General features: G+C 41.6%; 1 protein-coding gene across 1 annotated transcript; it reads right to left on the reverse strand.

Moving 5' to 3' along the window:
* Nucleotides 1–1,141: 1,141 nt before the first annotated feature.
* On the reverse strand, nt 1,142–9,665 carry LAMTOR5 (late endosomal/lysosomal adaptor, MAPK and MTOR activator 5). Its single transcript, XM_083358080.1, has 4 exons — nt 9,537–9,665; nt 9,310–9,371; nt 5,376–5,493; nt 1,142–4,410 (listed from the first exon to the last, which is right to left on the reverse strand). Exons 1-4 carry the CDS (start codon nt 9,608–9,610, stop codon nt 4,350–4,352), a joined length of 315 nt encoding a protein of 104 aa, XP_083214206.1. The 5' UTR covers nt 9,611–9,665; the 3' UTR covers nt 1,142–4,349.
* Between the last annotated feature and the right edge of the window lie 8,775 nt (nt 9,666–18,440).

The raw sequence follows: 18,440 nt of genomic DNA on the forward strand, positions 1-18,440 counted from the left end.
AAATAATTTTGAGTTGTTTTCTTCTTTCTGCAGAAACTAATTGCAAGCTAATGAAGCCCTTTAACTACAACACCAATGTATGCATTGCAGCAAGGAACAGGCAGTTTCAGCTAAATGTCCAAAGGACACAATACTCATACAGATGTTTTCTTTCTTTACGGAAGAATGTCTAGTACCCAAACTCAGGCAATCATATCTCTGACTAGCATTCTATACAGAGCTACCGTAACTACATCTGTAGTCATTCACGTTCTCAGTGTGTCAGTCTCATACTCCAAAAAACAATCTTGTCTGTTTTGCCCACAATCTTGGATGATTTTACTATTATTTGCCATTACAATTTAAAGTTGAAAGGAAGGGAGCAACAGATTATTTCAGAATCTAATAAAGTCCTGTAAGCTTTCTCCTGTATACATTGGGGAAGGAGTCTGAAGGGACATTGTTTATGTTGGATTCTGTAGAGCTCTGCCTATATTCAAGAGAATGCAGACTCTTCTGAATGTTTGTGGAGCCCTTAGTGCTCTGATGCTGTTACCTAGTACTGGATATATTAAAATATCTGCAAGCAAATAACCAAACTCAGAAAAGAAGGACTCCACAATTCAATCTTGAGCTATGAGTCATCCATCTAGGTCACGTGTTGGCAACCCACGGCTCTGGAGCCGCATACGGCTCTTTCAGCCTTCTACTGCGGCTGTCCTCCGCCATTTGCAGTCTCACAAAAAAAAGTGGGACTAAAAAAGTTCAGTCAATCCCAACTTCTCATGAAAAAAAAGATCTCGCGAAGTTGGAATTGATCGATTGAACTTCTTTTATTTGTGGGACTGCCCACAAACTTTTCTTCTTGGGACTGCATGTGGCGGTGGTGGCGGAAGAGATGGAGGACTGCTGGAAGGAAGGTGCCGCATGGGTCAGATCGGGCGTGCTGGGGCGGGGTGGTTTCTGCCAAGCATCTATGGAGCTGGGGAAATGGGCTGGGTGGGGGGAGCTGCCAATGCCACTGCCATGATCCCCCCTCCCCAGCCACCATTGCCGATATTCTCACATGGCCAGCCAGCCTCACACTCTTCTCATCTTTCACACCCGATCAACTGCTAGCAGCTTGGGTGGCTCTGCTCCATCCGAGTTGAAGAAAGGTGCTTTCTGCTGGCCTCCGCTTTCTTCAACTTGGATGGAGCAGAGCCACCCAAGCCGCTAGCAGCCAATTTGAGTGTGGAAGAGAAGAGCATTTCCTCAGGAACCGCCTGAAGCTCCGCAGCTGGAAGAGCTTCAGCCAAGGCTGCTTTACACCTTCCTCTCCAGCCTCGAAGCTGCTTAGCACCGTCAGCTCCAGAAAGGCATTCCGGCTCTCAGCTGGTTTCTCCATGCCAGTTGCTTCAGCTGGTGGGAACTGCTATATATCCAATCCAAATCAGAAAAGGCGTGCAGACCGGAAAAGAGGCGCTGGCCGGGCTGTGCTCGAGAGGTTTTAATAAATGCTTCTGGCGAGACCCTGTCGGAGCCCGAAGGAAAGGACAGCTCTTTCTAGCCACTGCATGCTTTCACCCCACGGAGTGCCTTTTATGCATGAGGCGCTCGCCTCACTCAAGCCCTGGAGTGCGAGGAAGGTGGCCAGAAGTGGTGGTGGAGGCGCCCTCCCACTCAATAAGGCTGATGCAAGGCAAAGGCGCCCCGGGCTCAACTCCGGCCACCCCCTTTCCACCCAGACCGCTCCTCTAATCAGTTACTCGGGTGCAGTAGCCCCTTCTTCGAGAAGCCTGATCCAACTCTACACGGGGGATTCTGGCGAAAGGGGGGCACAATGAGGAGCATGAGGGAGGAGCAAAGGCTACAGCAGGAGCGGCAGGGGCTATTCATTTGGCAGTATCATTTGGCAGTGAGAGGGAGGGAGGGAGGAAGAGGATGGGAGGGAGAGAAGGGAAGCGCGAGTGCCTCTCTCTCTCTCTCTCTCTCACACACAAACACACTAAGTGGGGGAAGAGGACTGGTAGACCAAGGGCAGCAGAGGAGCACTGGTGGAGAGCCAGCCGAATAAGAATGTCCATGGTATGTCAGCTGTGGTGGGGTGCCTGAGGTGCAGCAGGTGTCTTAAGGCAGCCATGTTCATTTGTCCCATTCTGTTCGGGCCGGTTCCTCATCCTCTTGATCCCCGCGAGAGCAAGATACAAAAACCTGTGTGTGGGCACGTGCGGGTACTCAGACCGGATTAATGAATGAATGGGCAGAAAGAGGGAGATGGAGGGAGAGAGAGAGAGAGAGAGAGAGAATATGAATATATGTGGTTGTCCTTACTGGACTATTAGTAAAGAATGTTTAATGAAATATTTTGATGTTTTTTTTAATTAAGAGATGAGGTATGGGGATAATTATGCTGTATTTAAAGATGGTAGATAAGCTACTAAAATTGTTTTTACCTGTTGGGATAAAGGAGAAAGGCTTTCCCCCCCATTTCTCCTGTCCTTTTCTCCCCCCCCCCCGCAATTTCTTTTCTTTTTGTAGTTTTTATAGTTTGCATCGGCTTTTTATTTCATAAAAATGAGGACTCAAATAGACATTATTTTATTTGAAAGTAACCTTCGACCCAGCATCTTTTTTTTGGAGTTCAAAATGTTTTTGTTGCATGCAGAAATAAAAATGTTTTCTTTGTAGCAGTTCATTGATTTTCTAAATGCAACATACTATAGTTTTTTATACATAGCATAATGGTAAAAAACGATATATGCAGTGTTATCTTCATTTTAGATGTCAAAAGAGTTTTGTGGCTCCCGGTTTTCTGTGGGAAACAGGTCCAAATGGCTCTTTGAGTGTTTAAGGTTGCCAACCTCTGACCTAGGTAATATATATATATATTCTTTATGAACTAATTCAGTATTATGATGGCAGCAAAACCCATTCTGCAGCTTATACAGTAAATCTGTTAAGCTTTCCAGCCATTCTTCTGTAGACATCTTACCCATCCTAGTGATGTGTATTTACCAAGTAGCTGAATTTAAAGATGTGGTTGGCTAATTTATGGCTCAGGGTGTTATGCCAATCTAGGCAACAAAGTAAATTTCAATCACAGTTGAGTACCCTAAGTAGTATGTTGTAAAAACATAACAGAATTGATTGTTTCTGGCTCTAATAATCCTTTGCCACCAGCTTCTATTTCCTTTAAAAAAAAGTTATTTCCTTCGGCTAGACTCTCACAATGCCAAATAATTACTGTTTTGAAGGGCACCAGATTTATTTCAATCTCTTGCTAAGTATTTTAATTTTGGAGCACCAGAATTTTAAGAGTAACTGAAAGGATTTATGTGGTTTTTACCTGGATAGAAAGTATTAGTAAAGTTGTATTAAAAATAACCCCTATACCATATGGTTCTCTTGCTTTATTTTCTTGCCAATTTGTTTTTATTTAAACAGAACTAGAACCAGTCCCAAAACTTTATTGAATTATGTCCCTTGGGTTTAACACTGATGAACTGTTTTCTAAGTATAAGCATGCAAACATCTTAAAATTTAGGGCAAGAAACATCCATACTTAGTACTGATCCTGTTGGCGTTTTTAGTAGCCAGCACATAAAAGAATGTGATAGTCTCATCAATCACAATAAAGATCATGACATTAGGTAATAGCTGATTAGAGAAGAAGTTGTTCACATTTATTTTGTAGGTTACTCTAAAAAGAGCAGTGCAAAAACCACATTGCTGTTATTATCAAACTCCTTTAAATATCTGTCAATATGCAAGCTGGCAATACTTTTTTTTGCTTTTTTTGGCAAGGTGGCAATACGTGATCATCCTTGACTGATCTAGAAAGTTATCTTGAATTGGTCCTGATTAGAATTTGGACTGAGATAGGAAATCCAAAGCTATAGAGTGAAAAACTGAAAAGTATCTCAGAGAAGGCGGCAATGGCTAACCTCTTGCATTTGATGGCAACAAAGCTACATAAATATAGCCGTGTAAGTCACCAAGAGCCAAGCTTGAGATGAAATATATTTTTAGTTTCAATGGGCCAAGGAAGACGATTTTCTTAACAGATTCTTCTGCTACATCAAAGTAGATACACAATATTTAGTCAAGATAGAATGCATTACTTGTCCTCAACAAAATTTTCAGTTCCTCTAACATTGGGGCCATCTGTTAAGCTGCTGTCTCTCCAGCAATAAAAAAGTGCTTCATTACTCAAAAGATGAAACAATGGAAGTTCTGCAGATACACTCTGTATCAAGGTAGGCAAGTGAAGATATTGACAGATTCAATTAGGTTCTAGCTTCATGAGCTTGGATATCCTATTAACTGGCAGAAGACAGTTCCACAAAACTGATTTCTTGAAGAGCAATGAATACTATGAATGTTCAAGATTAAGATGCCATTTTATGTACTGCCACTATGATGCCATCATGCTTCTGGATCATGATATTGCTGGAAAAAAACACACCAAACAATAAATAAATATAGATTTTTTTATATTGTAAACAAACCCAAAATGTTAATGAAAATAGTGCAGATTGGGGCTATTGATGATTTTATAATTCCTACAGTTACATAACTGGTTGAACCTGGTATTTTATTTACTGAATTTACATAGCCACCCATCTCACTTGCATATGACTTTGGGCAGAGTATACAAAACAAAAATTACACAATGAATACAAATTACACATTTAAACAGTTAAAACACTATAAGAACAATAAAACATGGAAGAATGCAATCAAATTTATACCAGTCATTTAATGGACTCCCATGTTTCCACTGGAACTCCATACACAATGGCAAACCCACAATTATGCCCAACAACTCCAAAATATAAGTTCATGGGGATAATAAAAATGAATTAAGTCTTCAAATCCAAGGTTAAAAGAGCCAGTTTGGTATGGTGGTTAAGGCATCAGGCTAGAAACCAGCAGACTGAGTTCTACTACCACCTTAGGCATAAAGCCAGTTGGGTGACTGGGCCAGTTACTGTTTCTCAGCCCTTAGAATCAGGAATCAGGCAATTGCAAACCATTTCCAAAAATAATTGCCAAGAATTTTTTTCCCCAAAAATTAGGCTGAAAATTGACGCAGTGTTTGGAGGCAAAAACAGTAAATGGGTTCTCCCTAATAGGGAAAAGGCACAGGTGTTATATATGCAAATTTCTAGAACCAAAAGAGGGGAGAAAGTTTTAACTTTCCATCTTAGTTTTTTGGCATCCTTATTCAAAAAGGCAATGATGCAGTGAGGTCTGTTAAGTCATTTAACACAACAAAGGAAAACCAGAGAATCAAATGAACATGCCTACCCACGTTTTTTTGGGGAACTGCATTGCACACATGTTAATGAACTGGGATCCACCAGCATTTATGGAATCATAAATTGGTCTTTAAAACTATTAATTATGCTTACCCAGTGTCTGATTCAAGACATACAACAGGAATATCTGTTGGATCAGAAGTTAATTTTGCTGCCTGCTGGGCCAAGACAGATATTACACCTGCATGCTCATCTGAGAGAGTGCCACGACCTAAAAGATAACTGTGCATCATTAAAAAAAAAAGTGTTCTGTATTTAGCTGTAAAGAATACTGTAAACATTCTCCCAAATAATTAATTGCAAATTGCAAGAATTGTCTGGATTTCTGACAATATGTCCAGTTAGAAGTTGCAAAGTCAAAGTGCACTGAAGGCTGACACCTAGATAAATTTTCAAAGATCTGGTTGACTTTTTGGCAATAAAATCCTGAAACAGTTGGACTTTTGGATATAACCAAGCAAGGCTTTTATTATGTCACTTATTTGCTACAGCTTTACAATTATTAACTAGACTTTGGGTCTAGCACAGGGGTGGAAAGGCTTGTCTAATATGGGGTTTGCTAACTTCAGTATTATTGGCACCTAAGCCAGAGGTGAGGAAGGTAAAAGCCTCTGACTTGCTTGATGTCCTTTGTAAGTTCTAAGCACCTTGGTGCTTTCCTCTACCCTTTAGGAAAAGGATTCCCTCATGTTTATCTTTTAATGGTAACCCTTAGTATAGGTAAAGGTAAAGGTTCCCCCGCACATGCGTGCTAGTCGTTTCCGACTCTAGGGGCCGGTGTTCATCTCCGTTTCAAAGCTGAAGAGCCAGCGCTTGTCCGAGGACGTCTCTGTGGTCATGTGGCCGGCATGACTAGATGCCAAAGGCACACGGAACGCTGTTACCTTCCCACCGTAGTGGTCCCTATTTTTCTACTTGCATTTTTACGTGCTTTCAAACTGCTAGGTTGGCAGAAGCTGGGACGAGTAACAGGCGCTCACTCTGCTATGCGGCACTCGGGATTCGACCCGCCAAACTGCCGACCTTCTGATCGACAAGCTGAGCGTCCTAACCCACTGAGCCACCGCGTCCCAAACCTTAGTATAGGGGTCCCCAAACCTGGGCTGCAGCCCACCTTCGGGCCTTGAGTCATTGGGAACTGGGCTGCAGAAGTGGCGGGTGAGGGTGTGTGCCCATCCCCACTTGCGTGAACAGTGAGTGAGCATGTGCACTTGCCTGTCTCTCGCGTAGAACCATCCCCTCGCCCCTCCCCACCGGTCTGCAAAGCTGAAAAGTTTGGGGAACTCTGCCTTAGTAGATTAAAAAAAGTGGCTTCCTTCTCATTTCTACATTTACTATTGTTTCAGTGTTTTCCCATTCATTCCCTCTTTAAACAAACAAAGTACCTACAGCAGTATTGGCTTTAGAAAGGTTGCATAATTATTAAGTCAATGCAATTTTCACTGGATGGAGAGAGTTCTTTCCATTTCTCAGTGAATGTGGAAGGCTACTCTTCTTCTCATTTTCTCTGCTAACAAACGGGCAAATTGAGTCTGCATCTTCCTCCAAAAACACGTTTAGGACAACCATGACCTCGACATTTGGAATCGCCATACACCTTTCCCCATCCTTGTTGTATAATGGGTGCTGTTAAAACAGCCACAAGTTCACAGATGCACATATGCAGATGATGGGAGCAACATTCATATAATACACTCAATTGCTGGATCTGCATAACCAGAAACTAAGAACATACTGACTAAAATTCAGTTGGCTTGGTGGCTCAGTAGTTTTGCAAATACTAACTACTGGAACAAAACTAAGGCCCTTTCCTAGATATTGGGAGGGGGTGGGTGTTAGACAGCCACTCATGCTTTAATTACCTCACAACTTGAGTACTGCGAAATGCTCTACTCAGGCTGCTTTTGAGGACTAGACTGAAGCTTGAACTGGTCCAAAATGCAGCCATGAGAGCAGTGATAGACATGCCTCAGTATGCCCATCTAATATTTCTGCTTCACAAACTCACTGGTTGGTTTGCTTCCAAATGCAATTTAAGGAACTGTTTTCTCTAAAGTCCTGCATGGCATAGAGCCTGGTTATTTCAGGGACCACCTGCTTCCCATAATATCTTGTGGGATATTATAATATATTATAATATATTAGATATTATAATATATACACATTCTGGGTTCCTTCAATTAAACCAGTGGCTCCCAACCTTTTCTTATACCCTGCACCCCTAGAACGCTTCTGATATATTCTCGCACCCCTTACAAAAGTTTGAAATAATGGCAATGAATTATGCATATACACTATAATTTTGGAAACCAAGTTTTTGCATCTCCTGGAATGTTGTCTTGCACGCCCAGGGGGTGCAAGCAGCCCTGGTTGGGAACCCCTGAATTAAACCATGTCATTTTTCAGGACCTCAGAAGTGCCCCTTCTCTTAGCTGTTGCCTGCCTTCTGGCACAAGGTTCTCCCCGAGATCTAGATGGAAACCACTCTGCTGTGGCTTAGAAGAGCCATGAAGGAAGGCCTTTGGCAAGGGAGAGTGAGACCACGCACTGCATCATGATTGTATCTTTTATCTTTATTTTTAATGCTTAACTGATTTTACTGTAATTTCTTTGATTGTTGTGAACTTCCTAGAGTTCTTGAGAGTTGAGTGGCATACAGGTTTAATAAGCTGTGATTATCACTCCCGCTGTCAAGTTTCTAGCTTGGATTCTTCATTGCTGCCAGAGAATTAGATGTCAACAAGATGTCAACATTCTGGATAGGCATTGTTATGTACATAGGGGATGTCACACAGATAAGCCACTGACACCACCAGGATTGGCAGGGCATCCTTTGGCGGGAAATCCGGATATTGGGATTGGTTCGAAGTATACCTGGCTAGGTATATAAAAGGGGCAGTTGCCCTTTTGTTAGAGTTAGTCTGTGCTGAAGCAATAAAAGTGTACTATGATGAACCCTGTTGTCCTGAGTCGTCCATGCGGTCCAGAACTCACGATCTAACAGGCATTTCCAGAGTTTAAAAAACACAAAACAAAACACCGCTTGCTCTTTCATTAGGAGCAGGATTAAAAGGAGGCAACAGCAAGAGGCTCACGTAAGACAGGTTTGTGGACCCTGTTAGAATTTCTAAAGGAGAGAGAGAGCAGGGACACATTTGCACACGAGAGAACTCAACCACCAGGTGGATTGCTTGGGCAGAAGTTTAAAAAAACAGTTAAATGGGAAGTGGGGGGGAGAGAAGTATGGGAAAACCGAGTAACAACCCTATTTCACTTTTACTTCTCCCAGCAAATCACGAAGTCTCTTCCAAAAGTGTAGTTTATACTGGAAAAAAGCTGTATAATGCTCGATTCGAAATTCAAAACAAAGCAACAACTCCTGCTACATGACAAGCGCAGGGACGATGGCACAGTATTTGAAATGGCAAGGGGGGGCTAAGCGTTTAAAAACAAAGGAAGGAGAAGACAAGCGGATTTGGAATATGCACAGAGCTTCTGCCACCGTAAAGTTTCTAGGTGCTGGAGAAGACTCCTGCGAGTCCCTTGGACTGCAAGGCGATCAAACTGGTCAGTCCTAGAGGAGATCAACCCTGACTGCTCTTTAGAAGGCCAGATCCTGAAGCTAAAACTCAAATACTTTGGCCACCTAATGAGAAGGAAGGACTCACTGGAGAAGAGCCTAATGCTGGGAAAGGTCGAGGGCATGAGAAGAAGGGGACGACAGAGAATGAGGTGGCTGGATGGAGTCACTGGAGCAGTAGGCGTGAGCTTAAATGGACTCCAGAAGATGGTAGAGGACAGGAAGGCCTGGAGGAACATTGTCCATAGCGGGGATCTTCAAACTTGGCCCTTTTATGACTTGTGGACTTCAACTCCCAGAATTCCTCAGCCAGCATGCCTGGTGGAGGAATTCTGGGAGTTGAAGTCCACAAGTCATAAAAGGGCCATGTTTGAAGACCTCTGGTCCATAGGGTCGCGATGGGTCGGACACGACTTCGCAGCTAACGACAACAAAGTTTCTACTTACAGCCCAAATTTAGCCCCTGAGAATCCGTGCAGAGGACTCCCGCAATGGAGGGATTCTTCATACTAAGGGAAAAAAAGGAGACGGCACGCGAGCGTTGAACCAGCCAGAGAAGAAACCATTCCTCCCCTCCCCCCCCACAAGCTGCCACCTGCCTTAAAAAATAAAAAATAGAACCTGCCGCTCGTGCAAGACCCGCGAGCAGGAGCGCCGTCCGTTGCGTCACTTACGTATCTTCCAAATGAGTCTCCAGCGCCCCTTCCATTTTGCCGACCGCAGCCTCTCCGGCAGCTTCCGAATTCATCAGCTGATCGAGATCACGTGACTAGCAAGACTTGGACGGTGGCTCGCCGAGACCTAAATTCTTCACGGTTAAAAAAATAAATAAAAACACGCTGATCGGAAAACACGAAGGAGGTGGATTTCTGCGGAAAGGCATCGCGCTCCGTTGTGTTTAAACCGTTTGTTCAGAACATGCGTTTCTATTTGAAAGTTAAGATTTATTTTATCTCGTCCGCAGAGATGGATGCCTCCTATCGAAAATGATTTTAGATTTTTTGCTTGGGGGTGAGCTTCGCTCGCAACCATTGGTGCCTGATTTTACGTAGATGGGATCCTAATATAGTGTGTGTGTGTTTGTGAATAATAAAATAATATAGGTTTTAATTGGTTTTAACTGGTTTTTAATGGCTGTGTTTGAATTCTCCAGATTGCTTAACTTTGTGTTTTAATTGTTTATGCCCCCCCGGAGTCTTATGCGTTAGATGTGAGGTTATGTTCAATAAGTAAAAAAAATATAATAAAACCATATATAAGTCTGATGTTTAGCATCAGATCAGAAGCTCTCCCCGTTTAACTTTCTATATCGGTATCAATTCGATGCTGCCACCTACGGTAGCTGAGGTTTCTTTCGCAGGATCTCCGATCGCACTTTTTTAAAGGGACCGGCAGGCAGTCATAAGAGTAAGACTGTGCTGAGAGATGGTGCCTGTAATCAGAACAGAGAAATAATCCAGCATCTCATTCACCGACATTAGGTACTGCAGGAAGAGAAAGATTATCTAAAGAAAAGAAGAAATAGGGGAGTCATGATAGCAGTATTCCAGTATTTGAGGTGCTGCCACCAAGAAGAGCAGGTCACGTTATTCACCAAAGCACCAGACGGCAGGACAAGGAACAATGGTTGGAAACTGATCAAAGAGAGAAGCAACCTGGAATTAAGGAGAAACTTCCTGACAATGAGGACAATTAACCAGTGGAACAGCTTGTCTCCAGAAATCGTGGCTGCTCCATCACTGGAGATTTTAAAGAAGAGACTGGACAGTCACTTGTCTGAGATGGTATAGGTTCTCCTGCTTGAACAGGGGTCTGGACTAGAAGACCTCCAAGGTCCCTTCCAGATTTCTATTCTATTCTATTCTATTCTATTCTATTCTATTCTATTCTATTCTATTCTATTCTATTCTATTCTATTCTATTCTATTTGTCGATTCTCAGATCCATATTCAGATTAAAATTATGAGAGTAAGAAACCCAGGTTTGAATAGCTTCATAACCAGTTTATGCATACACAGCATCCAGGATCAAATTGTATCAAGATTACATTTTAAATAAATGTAAATTTATTACATTAAATAAAGAGCCTTCCCCTGAAATTTTTGAAGCCCAAATCATTCTTTTTACACTACTCAAATATATATATTTGAATTTAACAGCATGTAATGTGATAACATGTATTTCTCATATTCCATTAGTCCAGGGGTCAGCAACCTGAAACAGTGAAAGAGCCACTCGGAACCGGTTCCCTCACAAAAGGAAAAACTGGGAGCCGCAAAAATGTGTGCGCATGCGCGTACATGCGCACATGTGCAGAACAAGGTTTGACTGAAGAGTGGAGCCAAGGCGAGATATGCACCTACCCTGCATATTTGAATTGATTGATTAAACTTTTTTAGTCCCACTTTTTTTTTTGGACTACACACAGCAGAAGACTGGGAGCCGCAGGAGATGGCTGAAAGAGCCGCATGCGGCTCCGGAGCCGCGGGTTACAGACCTGTGCATTAGTCAATATTTATTATTGGGAAGTTATAAAAACAACAACAATTTTAAACCATGATTGTCCAATTTGTTCATATTTTTTTATTTTGTACTGAGCATGTACTTGTATTTGAAAGCTAAAGTCTATTTTATCTCCTACCAAAGACAGATGCCTCCCATTGAAATTGATTTTAGATTTTTTACAAAAATTAGGCTGAAATGTTTACCTCTAAATGTTCAACATGATTGACTCCCAGAGCTGTATTTAATCATTAGAAATGTTGCTTCCTAAATCAAATGCCACATTAATTCTAGGGCATCAGCACTTTCTCCTGATGAAATAGTCAGAAGCAAGAAGAGTGATGTTTCCTTTGCCACTTCCAATCACCAACAGGAATGTGAGATCTGCGCCATCCCATCGGTCACAACAATATAGAGCTTGAGTAAGAGACACTCTGAGTTATTTGGGGAAAATAAAAGTTTATCATTCTCTGGACATGGAATTATGATCAGGAGAGAAATTTTTGTCATTTAGGCGAGTAGGAATCAGGAATGCAAAACAAAGCTGGATTTATGGTTACATATACCCATTTATTTTGCATCCAATCTCCATATACTATTACTATGTGCATTTAATATTAACTAGTGCTTCATAGATATGGTATATCTTTGTCAAACAGAGCAAAGGCATTTCTTTCTTTATATGTTTAGAGCCATTATCCCAAGTGTTACGGATTAAAAAAAAACATTGAAAAAATTAAGAAGTGTAAAATATGCATAAACAATATAAAATCATAGCAGCATATCACAAGCAGCAAGCAACAACTACTTGCTTCCATCAACAAAGTCCCAAGTTTTTTGAAATGAGTTAAAAAGCCCTTAATGATAGATGCACACATGGACATGGATATAAAGTAATTTATAGTACCAAAGGTAACATGGAACATATTGAAGCTTCTGCTATCCTGCAAAATTATACTGAGCATTAAACTGCATAATGCTCAGTTCAGAAAAGGAGGAAGGAAGAATGAGTAAACAAATTTAAAAGCATAAGAGAAAAGGCAAAAATAGAATTTAATCTACATTAATATAATTTCCTATGCTTCTCTACACCTTTGTATCTTTGCAATGTATTCTTGGTTCTATCATGTCCACACATCACTTTATACATTGCCTGTCGTTCTTTAATTTCAACTCTTATCTCTTATTTTACCATTCAATGTACTTTTAAAGTTTTTCCTGACCCAGCTCTCACAAATTACAGAATAGACAGAACCATACAGTGCACAACCATTTTCACTTGTCAAAAATCCTAACTACTCATCCAAACTGATGGGATTAGAGCTAACAACGACTGAGAGATCTTGGAGTAATGATAATTACTGAAAGTGCTTTGATCAGAATTCTACCTTGCCAGGCACATAACAAACTATTATTTCTGTATTTTTTTTTCATTCCCCCTTCTTTCCCTTTGTAAATGGGAATAGTAATGGCGTTCTTTCAATTGTCAGTCATAGGTACAGTCATTTATTTATTTATTTATTTGTTTGTTTGTTTATTTATTATTGGGATTTATATGCCGCCCTATCTCCCGAAGGACTCAGGGCGGCTAACAACAATAAAATACAACAATACAAAAGTTAAAAAGAGTTAAATTAACAGCCCCAATAGAATAAATTAAAATTGAAGGTAAAAATTAAAAATTTTTATTTATTTATTTATTTATTTATTTAATTGATTTTATATACCGCCCTATTCCTGAAGGACTAAGGGCGGTTTACAGGGCGAATTAAAACAATACAAATAAATACAATTAAAATAGAAACAAATTAAAATTTAAAATTTAAAGTTAAATTAAAACCCCCTCAGTCCAGGCCAGAAAGATCAAATAACCAAGTTTTCAGGTCCCGGTGAAACGAGCGAAGGTCTGGGGCAGTCCAAAGTTCCACCGGCAGTTCATTCCATAGGGCAGGCGTGCCCACAGAGAATGCCCTCCCCCTTGGAATCACCCATCAGCATTCCCTAACCGGCGGAACCCTGTCATCAATTCAGGTCAGCCTGATGGAAAAGAAGTGTTTTAAGGCCGCGGCAAAAGGACTGGAGATCCGGAGCCATATGGAGCTCAAGGGGAAGTTGGTTCCATAGGGCTGGCGCTCCCACACAGAAGGCCCTCCCCCTGGGGGTCGCCAGCCGACTGTCTAGCCGACGGTACCCTGAGGAGGTCCTCTCTGTGTGAGCGTACTGGGCGATGGGAGATCGTTCCCGGCAGCAGACGGTCCTGCAAATATCCCGGGCCTAAGTCATGTAGGGCTTTAAAGGTAAGTACCAGCACCTTAAATCTCACCCGGAGGACAACCGGTAACCAATGCAGCTCACGCAGGAGGGGTGTAATATGGGAGTATCGGGATGTTCCCATCACTACCCACGCGGCCGCATTCTGCACCAGCTGGAGCCTCCGGGTGGTCTTCAAGGGTAGCCCCATGTAGAGAGCATTGCAGTAATCTGTACAGAAGGTAATGAGTGCGTGAGTGACCGTACATAGGGCATCTCGGTCCAGATAGGGGCGCAACTGGCGCACCAGGCAAACCTGGGCAAATGCCCCCTTGGCCACAACTCCAATATGATCTTCAAAACTGAGTCGTGAATCCAGGTGGACGCCTAAATTGCGTGCCCTATCAACGGGAGGTAACACCTCTCCTCCCATAACCAAAGATGGAACCTCTTGGACTAAACGAGATGCCGGTACGTAAAGCCACTCAGTCTTGGCCAGGTTGAGCCGGAGCCTGTTCTTCCCCATCCAAATCCCTACCGCTTCCAGGCAACGGGACATCACGTCGAGGGCATCACTGGGTTGGTTCGGGGTGGAGATGAAAAGCTGGCTATCATCAGCATATTGATGATAAGGTAAAGGTAAAGGTTCCCCTGCACATGCGTGCTAGTCGTTTCCGACTCTAGGGGCCGGTGCTCATCTCCGTTTCAAAGCCGAAGAGCCAGCGCTTGTCCGAGGACGTCTCCGTGGTCATGTGGCCGGCATGACTAGCACGGAACGCTGTTACCTTCCCACCGGAGTGGTCCCTATTTTTCTACTTGCATTTTTACGTGCTTTCGAACTGCTAGGTGGGCAGAAGCTGGGACGAGTAACAGGCGCTCACTCTGCTACGCGGCACTCGGGATTTCATCCACCAAACTGCCGACCTTCTGATCGACAAGCTCAGTGTCCTAACCCACTGAGCCACCGCGTCCCTATATTGATGATACCTCACCCCAAAATCATGGATGATCTTACCCAGCGGCTTCATATAGATGTTGAACAGGAGGGGCGAGAGTACCAACCCCTGAGGCACCCCACAACTAAGGGGCCTAGAGGCTGACCTCTGCCCCCCTGCCAACACCGTCTGCGAATGGCCCAAGAGGTAGGAGGAGAACCAACTGTAAAACGGTGCCTCCCACTCCCAACCCCTCAAGACGTCGCAGCAAGATACCATGGTCGATGGTATCAAAAGCCACTGAGAGATCTAATAGGACCAGGACAGAGGAATAACCCCTATCTCAGGCCCGCCAGAGATCATCCACCAGCGCGACCAATGCCGCCTCCATGCTGTACCCGGGCCTGAAACCCGATTGGTACAGATCCAGATAATCAGTTTTCTCCAGGACCAAAGGGAGCTGCTGTGCCACCACGCTCTCAACAACCTTCGCAAGAAAGTGAAGGTTGGAGACAGGATGAAAGTTATTTAAAATAGTTGGATCCAAAGCAGGTTTCTCCAGGAGGGGCCTTACCACCGCCTCTTTCAAGGCGGCAGGGAAGCACCCCTCACTCAAGGAAGCATTAATAACTGCTAGGAACCAGCCTCGTGTAACCTCCCGAGCCACATAAACCAGCCAGGAGGAACATTTATATCCAATAAGCAGCTTAACTACTTCAAAAAGTTGTAGGACCATATTTTAATATTTCTTCAGTTACCATCTGCACCTGCAGCTTTACCATTTTTTCAATGCCAGCCACAGCATTCATGACTTTCTTTTTATCAGATTTTAAATAATTATTTCAACTTCCATTCTTTGACATATTACAATGCCATACAAGGTCTAAAATATTCCTTCTAGCATTTCCTTGCTTTAGTTTCACCTCAAATCATTTCATCATCATTTTATCCAGCACAGCATCCAGCCTCAGATTGAGGCTCCTTGTATAATACTTTTCCTTTGTTGCCAAAATATTTTTTAAATTTGCTTAACGATTTTGTCTGCCTTTTTTTATTTAACTGTTCCCGGTTATGTCACACTATTTAAAATCAAGAGAAATAATACAGGTAGTCCTCGACTTAACAATAGTTTGTTTACTAACTGTTAAAAGTTACAACAGTACTGCAAAAACTGACACGACTATTTTTCACATCCCTGTTGCAGCATCCCCATGGTCAGGTGATCAAATTTCAGAGGCTTAGCGACTGGCTCATATTTATGATAATTGCAGTGTTCTGGGGTCATGATTAATTTTTGTGACCTCCTGACAAGCAAAGTCAATGGGGAAAGCCAGATTCACTTAGCAAACATGTTACTAACTTAACAACTGCAATGATTCACTCAACAGCTGTGGCAAGAAAGGTCATAAAATGTGGCAAAACTCAAATGTCTCACTTAGCAACAGAAATTTGGGACTCAATTGTGGTCGTAGGTGAAGGACTACTGTAATTCTTTTCTATGCTGTGTTGGTCATACTACCACTAGATTACTAGGTCCATTTCTGTTACCATATTTTAGGAAGAATATATGTGTATCCAGATACACTTCAGAGTGTATCCAGAAGATTGCAGCCAATATGCTAAGGGCCTGGAAGGACAAGGGATCACTAAAGGTATTGTGTATATTTAGCCTAGAGAAGAGAAATAGAAGTATGATAGCCACCTTCAAATATCTAAAAGTCTGTAACATATAAAATAAAATTATTCAATTTTTCCAGTAGGATCTGAAAGTCTGTAATGTAGAAAATAGAATCCTTCAGATGTTCCAGCAGGCAGGTCATTTTTCTTTTGTATCCTAGGACATGGGATGATAAAACTAACGCTGAACTGAAATTTGCTTTGGAATTTCTCAAACGTTTTCTTCCCCATTTTCTTAGGTAGAAAAGAAAAAGGGTTTGAGAATTTCTTTCAAAATAGTGGAGGTGCTTTGTCCCATAGTCCTATCACCCTAGCACTTCCCTTGAATGTGCAGAATAAAGTCCATTAAGAGATTAAATTATGTCTTTCTTGGGAATTAAACGCATTCACACATAAACTTTGGCTGTCATGCATGTGCACCCCCCCATATTAAAGCCATAATAATTTCAGAAATACTAGAGGGAGGGAGAGGGGGAAAGAGAAGCAAATTCTTTTTCATTGAATTGAATGAAACTTGATAGACGAGATGAAAGGGAACGTTTTTGCATGAGAGGAGTAAAAATTCACCTTTTCAAGCACTGAAGAAGCATCCATTGTCAGGGATGGAGGACTCTTATCAGCATAACAACTGCTTCAGTATAAAATATAGAGAGTCAACATTAAATTGTCCCAAGAATAATTTTCTCACATAAATGATTCACAAATGACTCTGTGTTTTTCTTTAGGGCATCTGAAAAGGGATTTTAATATTATCACCAGTTTTTTTACAGATTATATTATGGACACTTGCAATATTTAGCATTTGCATTATAGCTATTTTACAAAGTGGGCAGGATAATGATGGAATATATTTTTAAAACTGGTAAAGTTAGAGATAATTCAGAATAGTAGAATCAATTCACAAGAAATGATTCCTAAAAGATTTTTCTTTAATTGTGCTGGAATTACCAACATTTTTATTCCCTAATAAAACTCATGTACTCCAGTACTATATTTTAAACTTCAAAATAGCCAATCAAGTCCCACTGAAAAATAAAACTTCATAAAGATAACGTTGTCCTGATCAAAGGCACCAATGCATTCAAAAAATAATGTGTGAAAAGGTTCAGAGACAAAGCAATCATACATGAATGTTTCCTTCATGTGAAAAATCATACAATTTATTACCACATCTGGAGCATTATACCAACATTTATTGATAATTGGCTTTTCCATTGCAAAGGCCACTTTTAGTTGCCTGGCAACTGCAGTGACACTATGCAGTTCATTTGCATTTAAGTTTTCAGAACATGGTGCATTTCAAATTACAGACAATATTTAATCTATAAGAAACAAAGATAAATCTGTTGGCCTCTAACATACATGAACATGTATAAACAAACGAACAATTATTTCCAGCTGACTAAACAAGTTTGTTTCTACAAACAAATAGTGAATCTGGATTCTGTTTAAAATATCAACAGATTACACATTCATGAAATATTCATTATTCCCTTAATGCTATTTTAATCCTTTCTTTAACACCCTCAACGGTGACAGTGAAAGTGTCAGTGAGCTTTCTGGCTGCAAATCTTGACATCCATCACTGTGACTTCCAGGTAAATGTTCAAAGAAATAAGCTATAGGAGAAAAATGGAAGATAAAAAAAGAAAAACCCTGAATTTTGATATTGTCTAGGCTGCCTTTAAATGAGCAGAGAAACCATATCCTGGGTGAATTAAGTCATTATGTTATTATTGGAGGCACACTAAGTAGAATATTTCTAATCATATTAAGTGTAAATAATAAACTAAATATTTTTGGACAATGACCTCCAAACTCCAGAAGTTCAGTGACTGGGGTTGGAACATCTCCCTATTATTGACCCGAAAGGGAAGGATCACAGTTCAGATTCAATCTTCTCAGGATCTCCAGGTAAGAATATACTACTCTTCCCGGAAAGTTCAGAGGACCACTCTCAAAGCACATCTGTACTTAGATCTCCACTCTTGTGCCTTCAGCTGCAATCTAGATTTCAATCTGTTCCTTAGCTATGACAACAATGTCTGGCAGACAGATGGTGCAGTTCTTGAGAGGTGGAGTCTTCTCCTGGAATGGGGACTACCAATCTCTTCTATGAAGGTGGGATACTTGATTTCTTTTACTTTCTGGGAAATTAGAGAAGATCTCGTCTGAAATACTTCCCATACCTACTCCTCCTCTTCTGTGGATGGG

The sequence above is a fragment of the Vipera ursinii genome (genome assembly GCF_947247035.1).
Source record: "Vipera ursinii genome assembly, chromosome: 3".
Classification (NCBI taxonomy): Eukaryota; Metazoa; Chordata; class Lepidosauria; order Squamata; family Viperidae; genus Vipera; species Vipera ursinii.